At 40.7% G+C, this 17420-nt stretch overlaps 1 protein-coding gene across 1 annotated transcript in view; it reads right to left on the bottom strand.

Moving 5' to 3' along the window:
• ADAM12 (ADAM metallopeptidase domain 12) overlaps positions 1-17420 on the bottom strand; it is a 968421-nt gene that overhangs the window by 148427 nt on the left and 802574 nt on the right. The window contains exon 13 of the mRNA XM_029610036.1: positions 12107-12196. Within this exon, the coding sequence (XP_029465896.1) occupies positions 12107-12196 (90 nt within the window). The remainder of the gene's footprint in view (positions 1-12106; positions 12197-17420) is intronic.

The raw sequence follows: 17420 nt of genomic DNA, 5'->3' as shown, positions 1-17420 counted from the left end.
CACTCTAAGCGGAGAGGATACAGGACAATACACATCCCATTCACTCTGGCTCAATGGCTCCTATGTTTTATGTGTGAATTCTCCCGAATGTGAATGTGAACCTATATAACCTTCCCTAGCCTTAGCACTAGGGAAGACATTATTGCCAAATAATTTTTTGGTTTGCTATATATATATATATATATATATATATATATGTATCCAAAAGAAAAAAGACACAGTTGTGCTAAATTAAACCCTTTACATATCTATGTCAAAATCAGTAGCAGACATGTGCTCAAAATATAATATGAAAAAGTGTTATTGGTTTACACAAAATATTATTCTAAACTTTTTTTTTTTACAGAAATATCCCTCATATATTAATATAATTAGATAAAATACAAATGAGAAAGAGAAACCAATCCTTACACAAATCTCTAAAGCCATAAAGATCTACATCAAAAAAATGAGGAAAGCGGCGACAAAGAATGGACACAACTAATATTTGAGAGGATAAACCATCATTGCTAGTGTAGCCCTTTGTGGCACGGAAGCCCAGCTTTTTTTGTGACAAGGTGTACCTTGCAGTTTGAGCAGCCCTACTGTCTGTCTATCTATCTATTTATTTATTTATTTAAAACCTTTTTTATACCGGTGTTAGTGTGTACATCGCATCGGTTTACATTGTAACAAAATGCTTAGAAATACATGTAACAGGGATAAAAACTGTAAGGGAAGGGCGCATGCAGAAATCAGTAAAGAAGGACAGAGCAACTGGAGAGAAGTTCTTAACATAAGTAACTATCAGTACATATCGTGCTGTTTGAAGAGCAGTGCCTCATAGTGAACTCCATTTGGAAACATTGTTACCTTGAGAACAAGCAGGACATTTGAAACTTTCTTTAGGATCATTGGATCTTTTTTTTTTTTTTTTAAAGAAGACAAGCCAAGGTAATATTAGTGGGCTTAGGAGTGGAAGCATCTACTCTTTGTTGTTACCTTGAGAAAAAGATTGTTCAAAATTACTGCTACTTCAGGAGTCAGTTTCCAAACAGGAGTGTGGATGTCAGTGTGTGGACTGAACGCCATAAGAACATAAACACCTGAATATAATCTGGTTTGAAATGCCTGAAAAAGTGGAATATAAATAAAATAAAATAAATAAATACAATGCCATGCTGGGTCAGACCACTATCCATCCATTGAGCCCAAGATTTTGTCTCCACCAGTGGTCAGTCTGAGTCACTTGGAAGTGCCTGACAGATTGAAATAGGAAGATCCCTTCCCTTTTGTTCATTCCCAGAAGTATGCAATAGCAAATTATCCCCATGTCTGTCTGTCTGATAATTGTTAATGGACCTGATCTCCAGAAACTTGTCCAAACCTTTTAAAAAGCCTACTATACTATTAACCTCTGGCAACAAATTCACAGCCTTGCAAATCGTCTCAATGGAGGCCACAGGCACTGCCATGGCTGCAACCTTATGAGCCTTGACATGCCCTTCCAGTGTCAGACATACCAGAGCATTATTAATGGAGATGCAATCTGCTAGCCAACTAGACAGTTTAGAAGTATGTTTGTCTTATTTAATTTTCATTTTATGATAATTGTTTTTTTGATTATGAATGTTTTAATTGTAATCAGCACCGGACATTTTCTTTGCAGATGTGGAATACAAGCAGATTAAATAATTAAAATGTCTATTTGGTTACAGCAATTGCAAGCCTATTGGGATCCAAGTGTTTTTATTAACCTCTTGGTATTGGTGGATCATGCTGATGTAAGCCATCTTGAGAACAGTATACTTCTTACAGCATATCAGACCATTTTGGGAGCAGCATTCTTCTCATAGGACATTATAAATTAATGCAAGATAAGTGCTTTTAAATGCAATGATAAAAATGATGCTTTAAAAATATTATTTGTTGATAGTGGACTCTATGATAAGAAAACTTTCTAATAAGTTTGGTATATGATTATAATTTGGTGCTCCATGGTCAAATGTAGGTGTGCTATGTGTTACATGAACCTTTGATGCTATATGACCCAATGTCTGCTTTGAATTATCTCCTTCACTGTGGATACCAATTCTGTATTCCTGAGAAAGGCTTTTATCCATGTCATATCTAGCAGATCCCCAATGAATTCCTGTTGTAGTAAAGGACTTAGACCTAGATTCATCATTTTGCTATAAATTTCACATGAATAATGCCTGTGGTTAGGGCAATTTTGGGACACTGCAATGTGTGTTTGAGAGAGAGAGAGAGAGAGAGAGAGAGGGAGAGAGAGACTATAAGGTACTCATATAAGTAAATTATTTATATCACTGTAGAAGGGTCAACTAGTAACTTGAGGTGAAGTTTTGGTGGTGCTCTAGGGTTTGGGGGGGCGCAGTTTTACATGCATAGTCAGAGGTTCAAACAGCACAGTACACATCAGTGAAGATTTTATGTGATATGGAGTGAAGAAAGCTACATGAAGATGAGATTTGTACATTGTTCTTTTGACTAAGTTTGATGCACTCTATATCTGGATGTTATCAAGCTAAGTCAATAGCACATTGTACAAAACTCATCTTTGTGTTCCTTCCCGCACTCCAAATCACATCAAATCTGCACTGATGTGTACTGTGCTATTCGTACCTCTGACTGTGCATGTAAAACTGCCCTCCAAAGCCTAGACCACCACCAAAACCTCACCTCAATTTACTAGTTGACCCTCCTACAGTGGTATAAAAAGTTGACTAATATGTGTGGCTTCCTAGAAGCTCTCTCTCTACTCTACTCCTTTCCCCTCTCTCTCTCCTGTCCAAAAATAATTTGCAATAAATATCACAAATCACAGCTCAGGCATATCACACAGCATAACATGAGGAAAAAAGGTGTAGTTATTTCCAGCATGATAACATGCATGATACTATCACATGCAATGTTAAACACCCCTCATTTTCATAAACTCTTCCCTTTTGACTTAATGTAAAAGATTTGCATTCACATCTCATGATGTATTTTTTTTTAATCTGGCATTATGGCGTTATCACGGGCATTAGGCCCTAACTCATTTTGATGAATGATCCTGTTAGATTGGACTGGGGACAATTTATGATGAACCCTATCAACTCTAGTGCTGGTTGGTGTTTAGTGTGAATTCTTTCACCCTTGCCTGAAATGTGCTGTTATTATTTATTTATTTATTTGATTTATGTTCCACCTTTCAGGTATTTCAAAGCAGATTATATTCAGGTGCAGTAGATATTTCCCTATTCCCAGAGGGCTCACAGTCTAGTACCTAGATTCATCAAAATGCTATAAATATAGCAGAAATAGCACCCACAATAAAAAAGGGGGAATGGTTAGGCTAATTTCCTTGCTCCCGCATCTCTCAGGTAATTTCCACAATGCACAATATATTTATCACATGCGGATTAATCCATCACAGACGAGAGAGAGAGAGAGAGATAAATTTACTATTTATACCACTGTAAGAGGGGCACTTTTAACTGGGGTGAGGTTTGGGGGTTGGGATAGGTTTGGGGGGGCAGTTTTCCATACACAGTCAGAGGTACGAACAGCAAAGTTGACATCACTGAAGATTTTCTGTCATTTGGAGCGATGAAAGGTAAAAGAGGAGTTGATTTGTACAATGTAATCTACCTAGTTTGATGCAGTCTCTACCTAGCTTCAATTAAGCTAGGTAGAGAGTACGTTGTACAAATCAACTCCTTGTTTACCTTTCATCACTCGAAATGACAGAATATTTGCAGTGATATCAACTTTGCTGTTCATTCATACCTCTAACTGTGTATGGAAAACTGTCCTCCCCCCCCAACTTACCCCACCTCCCTAAACCTCACCCTGAGTTAAAAGTGCTCCTTCATACAGTGGTATAAATAGTAAATTTACATCTCTCTCTCTCTCTCCCTCCCCAAGTAAGTTTGAACCTGAGGCAATGTACGGTGAAGTGACTTGCTTCTTTTATTATTACTACTGTTCTTATTAATTTTTTAATTATTTTTTAAATTGCTATGTATGTTTTTTTATAAATTGCATTGAACATTAGATAGAAAGTGTGGAATAAAAGAATGAATGGATGAATCAAAGTAGGGAAACACATGAATTTCCAGTCTGCATAGAAATGCTGCAATGATGGCTAGACTTTTCATGAAAACTTATGAAGCCAATGCTAGGCCAAAAGGCAATAAGTAATGCTGAAGATTTTATTTATTTATTATTTATATTGCGCTTTTCAGCACTTCAAAGTAGATTACATTTAGATATTGTAGGCATTTCCCTATCCCCAGAGGGCTTACAGTCTGTATATTAGTTCCAAAATACTTCCTTTAACTGGAATATATTTCTATATGGGATATGCAGCCTTGAGATTCAGAGAACATAGTTAATCTCCCTTGTTAGAAGAGAAATGAAAGTGCCTGGGGAAATCATCTTGAACTTTTCTTTTAGAAAATATATGTTCAAGGCCCTTAAGTCTAAGGTGAGAGGAAATCCTCCTGTTTTCTTGGGTACCAGGAAATACCTGAAACAAAATCTTCATCTTTTTTCTTGTAGTTGGACAGGTTCAATCATTTCAGTCTGTTAGAGGGTACAGAGCTCCATCTCTACTAATTCTTGATGATGAAGTTGGTGTAATGAATCATTTGATGGGAACTTTGGAGGGATCTTCAAAAGATGTAATCTTTTATAATCTAGAACATCTCGCTGTCTAAGGTTGTTAGAGGTTTATGTAAAACCTCAGCCTTCCTCCAGCAGGTAGGTTCTCCAGTACAGAGATTAAAATATTGGTTATATGCTCTGGATTCAGTCATAAAATCATGCCTAGTTTTGGCTGATTGTCTTGCAGGGGTTTGAGTTTGGGAGAGGCCTTGAGGTCTGTTGCCTCTAGGGATGAGTAGATGGAGTGAGACCTTCAGAGAGAGATCTTCAGGGAGAGACCTTATTCTTCATCTGTGAAGGTGTGGAAATTGAAGGGAGGTGTAGGGAACATTCCAGAACAAGATTCCTCAGAACTATAGGCAGGATTCCAGGACTCTTCAGACTCAGACAGAGGTTAGGACTGGAGCTTAAGTCAAGGCTGATAATGAACCTCTAGTCATAGCCTCAGCAGCTATTCTTGAATAGCTGCTGAGGCTTTGACTAGAGATTCATTATCAGCCTTGGGGACATGCAATGCTTGGGGACATGCAATGCTAGACAACTGGAGAAGCTTCTCTTTCTGATGTTGTCCAGTTTTGACTCAGTACAGATGGCATCAATGATGAGTTTTGATACTGAGACATCAATCTTGGTGCCAAATTGCTTGGTGCAATGGGTAAGATCTCTATGACCAGTTCAATTGGCAGTACAGGGGTGTTTGGTTCTAGCACCTCAACCTGTCTGATTCAGAGTCTCAAGGATCCTTCAATTCAATTTCCTCTTGAAGACTTCTGATGCCAAAACTGGAGGGGTGTCAGTGGGAGAGGAACTGAGAGCAAAGAACCATATCAGAAGTCCAGATCCTGGCAAACTGAGTGTGGGAGGCTGAGCTCTGGTCCTTTAGTAGCCATTTGAAAGGGCAAATTGCCAAAGCCACAATTTTCCTGCTCCTGGACTCATACACCAAAGGAGATTGATACCAAATCTTTGATGTCTTCAGTGGATTCTCAGTGCTGTCTCTCTTTAACCTAGGCTTGATTCTGAGGAACCCTTCTTGTGGGGCAGGAGGGTTCTCTGCTCTTAGGTCTATGACTCAAACTCAACTCTGTGGACAAGTGATGCACCCTTGGAGTCAAAGCTTCATCAACAGTTGGTGCAGCCCCTTAGTTATTTGGAGTCAATGCCTTCAGTGTTAAAGTTGATGGATCAGATTTTTTTTTTTTAAGAGATGATGTCTATAAGCTTTAGTCTTGCAGTAAAATCACTGGACAAAATGGTACTTCCAGAAAGGGTTGCTTTCAGTGCTCCCCCCTCCCTTTCGGCTTGCATGGGCACAGACTCACATTCTGATTCAGAAAGGTAATGTGATGTCCTCCCTGTCTTAGCATTCAGGGCAGTCACTCTTCTTGTCCAGCCTTTGAAACAGCCCTGGGTCTCAGGAGCTTGATGACCCTGGGTGACCTTTTTCAACTGATGCCACAACCAAGGACATCATGCTTTAACCCCAGGCACTGGATATGAGTTTCATGATTTATTTATTTATTTGATTGATTTATATTCTGCTTAAAATGCGGGCAAAATTGGAAACTGCTGGCTTTCTTTTTAGGCACTGTAAGAAAAATAGACAATGCATAATCAAAATTTGAGATTTTCATGAAACGAGGGGCCAGTTGAGCTGCAGAACAGGCCGCAACAAAGAACAAAATACTCAGGGTCAGAAACTGTGTTGAGAAAGCAACTGAAACTTAACACATGCCAACAAAGGTGAAGTATACTACAGAATCGGAAAAGAAGCCAAATTAGGAGCAGATCGCAAGATTTTCTCTCAGAATGAACTGCACAGGAGAAGACATCTATTACTATGAATAACAGGGACTGAAGGGATTCCCATTTTCCAGAATTCTCTAGAGATGATCTATGTTGGTGCTATTGGATGATGACACCCATACAGGCCAGTCACTGGGCTCAGCAGCAGCCTGGGCAGGCTGGGGAGGTATGAGCGGGCCATTAGCAGTAATGCAAGAGCATAAAATGCTGCCACTAGTGCTATAGCCTGTCTTGCTTGCCTCTTCCATTGGCCCTGTACTTGCAGGTGAGGCTGTTCATCCTGTTTGTTCCTGGAGAAAACTAAGTAAGATAAAGACAGTACTGATCTTTTCTACACTAACTTTTAAATATGCTAACACAGTACAAATTTTCCATGCAATGCACAGTTAAGCTCTGGAATTTGTTGCCAGAGGATGTGGTTAGTGCAGTTAGTGTTGCTGGGTTTAAAAAAGGTTTGGATAAGTTCTTGGAGGAGACGTCCATTAACTGCTATTAATCAAGTTGACTTAGGGAATGGCCTCTGCTATTATTGGCATCAGTGGCATGGGATCTTCTTAGTGTTTGGATAATTGCCAGGTTTTTGTGGCCTGGTTTGGCCTCTGTTGGAAACAGGATGCTGGGCTTGATGGACCCTTGGTCTGACCCAGCATGGCAATTTCTCATGTTCTTATGTTCTTATATATTAGAAAATAAAAATCAAGAAATAAATCAAGTTTAATATGTTTGAAAAAGAAAGAAAATGCTATAGGCTTTCTGCTTGCATGGTCTATTCTCTTTGCACAATATGATGATGTCATGCAAATATAATAATACATTTTCATTGAACAGAAAGTCAGAATGCTCCTTGGGAGTTTAGCCGAAAGTATGTAAGATACATCAGTATTCTGCTATAATTGATTAATCTAATTAAACCATTATTCCCTGATGAACAGGACATTTGCTGGCAATTATTGCCTTGCTAGAAGGGTACCAATCAAAATAGATATTATTTTCTTCCACTTAAATTTTTATAGTAAACATAGCCTAATTGTAATTAATTAATTAATTAATTAATTAATTAATTTAAATCTTTTCTATACTGTCATTAAGGTGGGTACCGTCACAACGGTTTACAGTAAGGCACAAAAAGTAATGCTATTAAAATCTAACAGTTTACACAGGTGCCATAAGGTGCGGTAACATAGTTTTTAATCAATATTAGTTGTTAAATGAGAGTGATCACTATCATGTCCAGGTCAATTCTATAGCAGTTTTGAGTCTAGGACTCATTCTATAAATGTAACTTATCCTTTAGTGATGAATTCTATTAAAACATACACCCTTAGTAATTCTTGTTTGTGTGGGTGTTTTGTATCTTGCACTTCCCAGCAAGTCCCTGGATTCTATTCTCCCTTCGCTTTTTGAAAGGCTTGTTTAAATAGCCAAGTTTTTAGATTTTTTCTAAATGTTTTGTTTTCTCGTTGTAGTCTTAATTCTAAGGGCATGGAGTTCCATAGTATGGGTCCTACCAAGGATAACACTCTCTCTCTTACCTGGGTTAGTCTTGCTGTTTTGACTGATGGAATAGTTAGAAGTGCTTTGTTGGCTGATCTTAGATTTCTGTTGGGGATGTGTACGTGAAGGGCTGTGTTAAGCCAGTCTGCGTTTTCGTTGTGTATTAATTTGTGTATGGTGCATAGTGTTTTGTACTGTATTCTTTGTTCAATGGGAAGCCAGTGCAACTCAGCCAGTGTTTCCGTAATGTGGTCTCTTTTCCTTTTTCCAGTTAATACTCTTGCAGCCGTGTTCTGCAAGAGTAAATTTCTTTGGTTTCCTTTCCTTTCTGCAAATTTCTTTGGTTTCCTTTGTCTTTTATGATAGGTTCATTGGTGGGCAAGCACTGTTGCTGAACATGATTGTAGAAGTATGGTTTCATATTTACCGAGTACATACAGGCAGTGTATGTTAATGAGGGAGGATGGGGTGTGAATGAAAGGGAAGGGCCATGTGCGGTAGCAACACTGAGTGTGTTGTGGATGCTTGTGCAGGAAAAGGGGTCGGGCAAACTGCACATAAAGAGATAGGTGCTGTCCGAAAGCAGTACTGTTTCTTTAAAATCAACCAGAAGCATTTCCCTCTATAAATACCTGTTTCTTTATCCCAAAATCCAGAGCATTGAGAACTATTGCCAGGGCCCCTTTTCAAAATGACCTATCTAATTTCCTGGAAAACTCAGCTATGGAAGTAATAGATAGAGGGACACTATTGGTATATTTTATTCCTACTAATGATTTGAACCTAGTAATGAAGAATTACTTCAGGAAATATCCTATTACTTTCTTTGATTCCCCTATAAACGTTTTTCCTGATCTAGCTTCCACCACCCAAATTTGACGCCGAGGGTTCTTAGCCCTTCGACAGGATGTTGTGGGGTTGGGATTTTCATTTATGCTTCGTTTTCCCTGTAAATGTCTTATTAGGAGAGGAGAGGATAGTTTTTTTGTTTTTTTTTTTACCCCAGAACAGTTAAAGGAATTTGTGGATGCCAGGAAGACTATCACCTCTTCACCACTGAGCACATGAATAACTAGCGTTGGATAACTGTGCATGGCCTTTTTCCTTTTAAATAGGTTTAACCGTGGGTGGAAGCTCCCTAGATGTCTCTGCTACCTCCCCTTTTTCCAATGTACTATGCTGGGAAGTGGGATAAATATTATGCTTTTGTTTGCTATTTGTGTTGTATGGGATGAGTAAATTGTACATTTGACCATCTGTAGTTTTCTAACTCTAATTTTGAAGATTGATTCTGATTGTGTAAACCCACATTTTTCCCAACTGTCAACAAACTTTGTGGTTTGTAATAGTTAAAAAAAAACTGTAAATAAAGAGTTAAAAAAAAATAAATTAAAGAGAAGCAGCCCTGAAACAGTCCCTCCTTAGATCTCTGGCCTGAAATTTGAAAGAGCAAGAGGAATGAAGGAGGCACGGCAAGGTTCCCATGATATTCCATGGGAGGAAAGGAAAAGAAAAGAGATTTCACATTTTTCCACCCACAGAAGATAATCTGAGCCTTGTGGCAAAAAGGGAAACTCTAGAAGTTACTCCTGTCCCAGGCGTGAGTAAATACATTCAGCGAGGCCTCAGGAGATGAATAAAAGCCCCATAAGTGTACGGATGACTGAGTCCCACTGGGCCAGTATAGGGGGCACAATGAAGAGTGTTTGTGGTAACTCTGCTAGGTGGAAGCCTTGAGCTTCGCTTTTTTAAACCACATTGAATAGATGTTAACCTGCTCCAGCTGCTATTCGGCATACCCAGAATATCTGTCTCTACTCACCAAGCAGAAGCCGAAAACAATAGAGGTGGATGGAAGTCATGCTTTAAAATCCATCCTTGCGGCATAAAAGCAGAAGAGTAAGGGGGGGTTGTTAAGTATCACGTGCTGAGATTTCACAGTGGCAGGTTCAAAATTGCAATAGCGTTTTCCGCTTTCTTAGCATGAGGTTGGGTCAGCACATAAAGCAGCTTATACAGTTCAGTTAATTTCCAGTGCATCAAAGTTACTGCACTTTCTATTAATAAATGGTGCTCTTAATTTTCTAACAAACAATTTTCTAACAAACAAAAACATCACTGCTTTATAAACATGTTTATCTACACCAATGTAATGCAAAGAGCCTCCCTAATCAAGTGTTGTATATGAACAAAAGATCATGGCATCTTTAATGCTTGTGAACCTCATGGAACATGTACAGTTTTCAAGAATCCAAGAAATAATTTAGGGCTATGTTTTTAAAAGTTTAGTTGGGACTTAGTTGTGCAAAATAAGGAATTCTGTACGTAAGCTGGTCATATGCACACATATTTTAAAAGGCCTACATGCGTAATTCCCGGGGATTTGCTGCTGTGCCGGGGGGAATTGCCTCTGTGCTGGCATGTGCAAACTGCGCCTGCCCTGAGGCAGGCGCAAAAGGTAAGATAAAGTTTTTTTTTGGGGGGGGGGGGGGCTAGGTTAGGGTTAGGGGGCGGGTAGGTTAGGGGAAGGGGAAGGGAGGTTAGTGTAGGGGGTTGGGAAGTTCCCATTGGAGTGGACTGGGAGGGAACTGAGGAAGGCCGCGGGCGTTGGCGCGCACAGAATGCACAAGTGTGCACCCCCTTGTGCGCGCTGACCCCCGATTTTATAGCATACGCTCACCTGCATACGCATGTTATAAAATCGGGCATCTATGTGTGCGTGTCAGGTAGCGCATGCAAATGGACGCGTGCGCGCTTCTTTGAAAATCTACCCCACAATGTGTAATTTCAAAGCCTTAAAATATGGGCATTATTTCATTGTGTCTTTGCATACAGAACAGCAGCATTCTCGGTTAGAGTTTACCTTTTGGGGGTGTATTATGAGTTATAACATACCAAAGATTGTTAAATGTTACAGTATATGAGTGATGTTATGCCACATAGGACATGGTTAATGTTAAATATTATATGTGTAATGTTAAGCACATATTTGTTAAACATATATAGATTCAGTTTTCAAAATCAACTTGTGGATTTAGCTTGTTTTTGAAAACTGAGGGTTTTTCGTACATGATTGAAAGTAAACATATGAATCTGCAGTCACGCATACTGCTGAAAAAGTTGATTAGTCTTATTCAATAGAGATCTTTTCCATAGATACAGAATAAGGGAAAAATCCCTTTTGAATTATGTATCTTATGGGTACAGCAACTGTGGTGAACCTTTTTGACTGGTAATCAGCAAAATTTCTGAAATAATTGAATATTTGGGGATATTCATTCCACAATCTTTTTCTCAGGTTGCCAGAAAAAGACATTCAGGATGTTCCAGGACATGCACAACTTTTTCCTGCAGTCTTGACCCTGTGCATAATATTTTGCACACCTTTGCGCCCAGGTGCCACAATGCACCAATCAGCTAAAATTACTAGGTTGATGGGTTCCAGTATTGGAAGGATTTCATTAATTTTCAGTTAGGAATTGCACCCAAAGTGCCAAGAGAATTAACCACAAAAGCCATCTCTGGGCTGAGGTATGTATGCACACAAATCATACATTGCACTGCCTTGGGGGTATATAATATTTCATATAACCATGATTCTATCATGCTATAAATATATCAGAGATGGAAGTAGATAATTTCAAATAACATTTAGCTAGGGAAATCAATCCCCCCTGGATAACTACTATTGCATTTTAAAGTTTGAAACATTACAAAATTAATTTTTTCTAGGTTTATTGTATCATGAAATATTAATATTAAATAGCAATACTGCATTTCTGCATGTGTTTGGCTTGGTTCACAGGAAATTAATTTTTAACTAGGCCTTTAAAAGGCCTTTTGTGAGCTAATTAAATAAAAGATGGATACTATTTTTTTTTTCTGTTGCAGCACCTTGGCTTGTGCCCATTTATTTCTCGCAATAAGACATGGGTAGTCATGTGTTATTGTATGATAACATGCTTCATAGATATTTGAAGGCATTTTGTGTTGGCTCACATTTCTCCCGTCTCCCAAGGTCTACATTTGTATGCTTCATTGCACCATTTTAGTTACTCTATTTTATCATCATTAGCATGATACCAGGAGCTTATTGTAGTCACATTAAAGAAGGAGTTTTCTCACTTTGAAGAGGGAAGTAAGGGATGATTACCTTGCAGTTTTCACAGCAAAGCCCATGTGCACACACTGCTTCTGGCTTCAACATGCAGGTACTGGCATTGCAGCAAGGAGTCGTACATTCCTTAACAGGGGAACATAGAAAAAGGTTTTACTTGCCTGCAGTAACATATGATTTTTTTTTTTTTTTTTTTACAGTATGCACAAATATAATACAAAACACTACATTAAGGACCTGAGGTGACGGCAATTGAACGTGGCTTTAAGTTGTACAGTAGCTGAACTTCTCTCATGTTTCATTAAGCTCCGTCTAGGAGAATGGAAAAATATTGCAAGATTGTGTTGACAGCTGACAGCTAAGTTCACCTGTTGCTATTAGGGTCACCAGCAAAGAAAAAAATGCTGTACTCGCGTTGAAAATGGCTGTTCAGAAAAGAGTGTTTTCCCCATGTCAGAATGAGTGGGCTTTCCTGACAAATGACCTAAGGAGCTCTGCCTGCTCTGGGAAGACCCTGAAAAGTGCAGATGCTTTATATTAGATAGAAATAGCCTGATAAAGCATTGCCCTACACAGAAACTGAATATTGCACAGACAAGATAAAAGTATGCAGGATCAGAGCAACCTATTTATGAGCTGGATGAGTGAGAAGAATAAGAGAGGCAATGACTGGATAAAGAGCAAATAAATGTGCTGTCTCAGCAAATATGCTGTCTTACAGACGCACTTACGAAACTTATTGAACGCTGGATCTATGATGGATTTAATCAGATTCTTTACCATTTGGATGTACTATCATCATCTTTACTCTCAATAAACCTATCCAGGGAAAACTTAAAATGAAATAATGGATATGCTTGCAGTTCTGAGGAATATTTCTTCACAGAGAGAGCAGTGGATGCATGGAATGTGCTCCCGGCAGTGGCATACTGAAGGGGGGGGAGGGACAGGGGGGGCCATTGACCATGGGCACAGGGCCATTAGGGGGCAGTGATGGCCGACATAGAGAGGCCCATGTGGCCGCCGGCGACTGAGTAGGGAAGCAGTGGTGAAGACTAAAACTGTGAAGGATTTCAAAGGGGTATGGGATAAACAGTGTGGATCCCTAAAAGTTCTTTAACATTAAAATGCAAATTGAATCTTGAAGCAACTTGCATTCATCTATGTTAGATTACCTTAACAAGAGACTACAAACATTCAAAAGTCATAAAAAATATAACTAGGAAACAATGAGATCTGTAAGCTTCCAATCATACTTTGATACGCTCAGATAAACTAAAACGGCACAAATTTGGCCAGTCTAGTAGCTCAGCGGCAGCTCTGTGCACTGTAATGTGAAGGACCTGGGTTTGATATTTGCCAGGCCACCTGGAGATGGGGATGCTGCAGAGGCAGTGTTCATAGTCTTTTGGTGGGAGGGAGTGTCAGCCATTGCTCCCAGGTGATATCTGCGGGCTGGTCTTAAGCACGTACACATACTGGGTTCTGGCTCTGCTGTCTGTGGCCTCTGGTCAAGGGCTGTCACTCTAATGGCTGGGCTCACTGGGTGGGTCTAAATTAAGGGGGGAGAAATATCCCATGGGTAGTCGTGCATGAAGGTTCCTGGTACCATTGAACATTAAAAGCTGCTCCTGTTTGAACTGAGAGCCCAAATTTGCAGGAGGAGAACTACTGGGCACAAATAAAAGTGCAGCTAGAGTAAAATGTCTTTTATTTATGTAACTGCTGTTCTGTTGGCTAAGCCTGAGGTACATTTGGGAGTCCTGGGGCCATGTTTTGTCCCATTTTCCTGGGTTCTTTCCTGAATGGGGATAGGTTAAAGTCTTTCAAGGTCCAAGGTTTTTGCTGCAGGTCTTCCGCTAAAGTCCAAATAATAAAAAAAAACCCCAAAAAGATACCGCACCGTGTTGGGGTTGCTAAAAAAACAAATCTTTTACTGGTTAACTTGATTTCTGTCGAAAATTGATGGATGGGGCACTTTGGATTAGTGCACTTAAATTCAGAAAGGAAAATCCAGTGCAATCACAGATGCAGTCACTGGTAAATCTGCCCTTTCTGGTAGAAGGTATTCATAACAGGGGACCCTCCATGGGCACTTCCCTAGATGCAGTCTCCTTCCCAATAGAGAACTGAAAAGTTCCCCCCTCATACACTTCAGAAGAGTTCTCTGCTCTGAAGAGCAACTCTGTTTCCAGTCTGGCAGTCCTCGAGCTTACTCCAGCCAGAAATCTACTCTCCAGAATACTTAGGGGTCTGCCACGGAGACTGAAGAGCAGGGAACTAACGCCCACCTTCCTTTGGATCACTGCTTGGTCCTTTCCACTGTCAAGCTCCTCCGTGGACCCCAAGAAAATCTCCTACATCCTAGGGTGTGGGCATCCCATCCTTGGGTCCCGGCCACCCTCTCTAGACTGGAGACTTCATAAACAGAACCCTGAGCCAAGTGGGCTCAAGAATTCTGCTGAATGCACACTCCCTGCAAGACATCTCCCAATCTGGAGTGACACACTCTTACTCTCTTTGACCTCCAGCATCTGTGATGCCCTTACGTCTATTTATTTATAAAGATTTCTTACTCACCCGTACACAGAGACACTCTGAGCAGCTTACAGCGTGCAAAACAGCAGCTCACTGTTTTATATTTTCAGAAAAACTCTTTTCAAAGAGAGAGATCAGCACACAAAGAAGACATTCGCCAACTGTGCCCAAAAAGAACAGCAATGAACTGAAAATCAGAATGGTTAGAGCACGAAGACAGCCAGTAGAAGGCGCCAAAGTTTCAGTGCATGTTTGCGGTGTTCCTTGCTCAAAACCATACACACTATTTCATTAATAATCGTTTTTTTAAAGGACCATGATAATGCTAGTCCTACACAAGCTGGCATGAACCTAAGTAGATTACAGGCATCAAAACAAGTTACATTTAAGAGGGATTTATTTTTCTTTCTGAAAGAGGTGCTATCATAGCCATCATAATCATTTAATGACCCACCAGGGTTCATTCTCAGTAGTGCCCTTAGCTTAACTCCTTTAGCCTGTGAGGTTAGCAATTAGGGAAGGCACCATTTGGTACAGCCCCTCCCTTTGAGGGAACTGAGATGGCCATCTTCTGTGAGTTGATAAAAGCAAGTTGGGGCAGTGCAGCTTTGCTTCTGGAGTTAGGAAGAGTCAGGAACTTTGCCTCAGTTGGCTTTCAGGCCTAGTGCTGGACTCAGGCCTGTGCCCTTTCCAGTCCACTCTCTGGCTGGTTAGGTTGGTCTGCCAGGTTGTTTTGAGGGATTTTATTTTTCATTTTGTTGTAAGAAGCTTTGTGAGACCTCCTGATTTTTTGACCTGGAGGAAGATTACGGGGAAACCTCCCTCTGGGGGGAGCCAGGGTAAGGAAGACCTGCCCCTTTGCATCCTCACTGAGGACAGAGGAATGGTGGTGACCTGCTGCAAGCATTTCTGGTGTTAAGATGAGTTTTTGGGAAGAAGCGCTTTGGTTACAAGGATCTGAGAGGAAGGCTTTTGCTGCCCCCTTCTGCCATGTTCAACTGCGGAACATTGTGAGAGCTGCGGGTTCCATGGGACGTCTTTGTCCACCAAGGATCCGAGCAAGAGAGAAACATTGGACATTGGGAGAAATGTGAGAAAGATCAGTCTAGAATCTTTGAGGGCACAAACTTCTAGTCTTCACCCTGGGGAAGAGATAAATGGGGAGTTTGTGCAGAGACCGTGCACATATTGCTACTTACCATTTGCAGGGGGTTTCCTGCCCACACAAAGATGCCCTGACCCCCATGGGAGCCTCATCTTTTTCAGCCCTGGAGGGTGAGTGTTTTCCTTCACCTTCGTAAAACGAGACCCTTGCACAGATAAAGAGTAAGAGCTGTAATTTCCATTTGGGAACCGAGAGCTGATGTGAACTGTGCCATTGAAATTTCAACGAACCCAGTCAGTAAAGTTGTTTTTTTTTTTTTTACATTCCTACAGAGTTTCCTGTATGGCTTGTTGGCATTCACATCCCCCTAAGGGGGAAAAATAAAGCCTACTTCTCCTAGGTGCCAGAAACAGAGTCACCCCTGCCACTCAGGGCCTTGGAGGAGCCCGTCCTCCCCCCTGTGAGTAAAAGAACCAGGCCCTAGAGAAGGAGCATTGTGTGAGAGAGTTTAGAAACAGAGAAATAGAAATGATGACAGAAAAGGACCGATGGTCCATCCAGTCTACCCAGCAAGCTTCCCATGGTAGTATCTGCTGCACCATGCAGGTTTCTCCCATGTATCAGTCAGTTTTGCTTGATGTGCTTTGCTTATGTAGAAGCAGTCCTGTGTTTTTTTTTCATAATGTCTGAGCATCAGTACCCCAGACTGTAAAAAAAGTCATGGCTCATGTTGGTTGGCCCTGAATCCAAATTTCTCTTTCCTTTCAGCCCCCAACCCCCCCCCCCTCCTTTGAAGCAGACAGCGATGTTGCAGTTGCATCAAAAGCATCAAGGCTTATTGGTTAAGAGGGGTAGTAACCGCTGCACTGTTTGAGTTAGCATTAGCCCCAAAGAACTAACAAATACTTTTATGGCCCCATCGGTATTACCGTAAGTAGACACCAGGGGAAGGGGTTACAATTATTTGAAAGTATTTCACTTCCTGAAAATGTGCATGTAGCCCCAGGGTATCATGGAATGTTCCAGAGATGTAACCCCTATATTTTGAGCCCCTGGTGATATTGTCTCTAGGGGCTCTAGAAGCAGCATTTGAGAGTGTGTTATGAAGAGTACTGAGGAATATCCACAGAATGTGTGTGCTCAGAAGCAGCAAGTTGCCGGAGCTCAGGAGACCGTGTTTCTAGGAGGTCTGGTAAAGAGGAAAATGCCCAGGCTTCTGAGGAGGACGTAACTTGCGGGAAGACTATGAAGCCCAACGTAGAATGTTCCCACCCCAGTGGAACAAGATCCAAGCTTTGAATTGTAGATTTGACTACTTGTCTTTCCAAACCAGAGCTCATGGTAATTAAAATGCAGGTAGGAAGATACTGCATGTCACCTGTCCATTTTTCCCCATAGACACAGAATGGGCAAAAAGTCTTAGTAAATCGGGCCCTAAGTTTGTAGCTGAGGCAATGGAGTCTTACCCAAGGTCACAAGGAGTGTCAGTGGGAGAAGGGATTTGAGTCTTGGCTTCCCTGGTTCTTAGCCCATTGCTCTAACTACTGGCTACTCCTCCCCTCCAGCTCTGAACTGTGAGTAAAAATGGAGGAGCTCTTGTCTAGTAACTCTGTAACCAAAAGGATTCACTCTGAGTGGCACTCAGAAACTAAGCCTGGGAAAACGAAGGAGACAAGACATGCTTTAAGATCCTGGAGTTTCCTTTGA

This window comes from Rhinatrema bivittatum, chromosome 7 (assembly GCF_901001135.1).
Source record: "Rhinatrema bivittatum chromosome 7, aRhiBiv1.1, whole genome shotgun sequence".
In the NCBI taxonomy this organism is placed as follows: Eukaryota; Metazoa; Chordata; class Amphibia; order Gymnophiona; family Rhinatrematidae; genus Rhinatrema; species Rhinatrema bivittatum.
The sequence above is the reverse complement of the archived record's forward strand: the minus strand, read 5'-3'. Positions and strand labels throughout refer to the sequence as shown.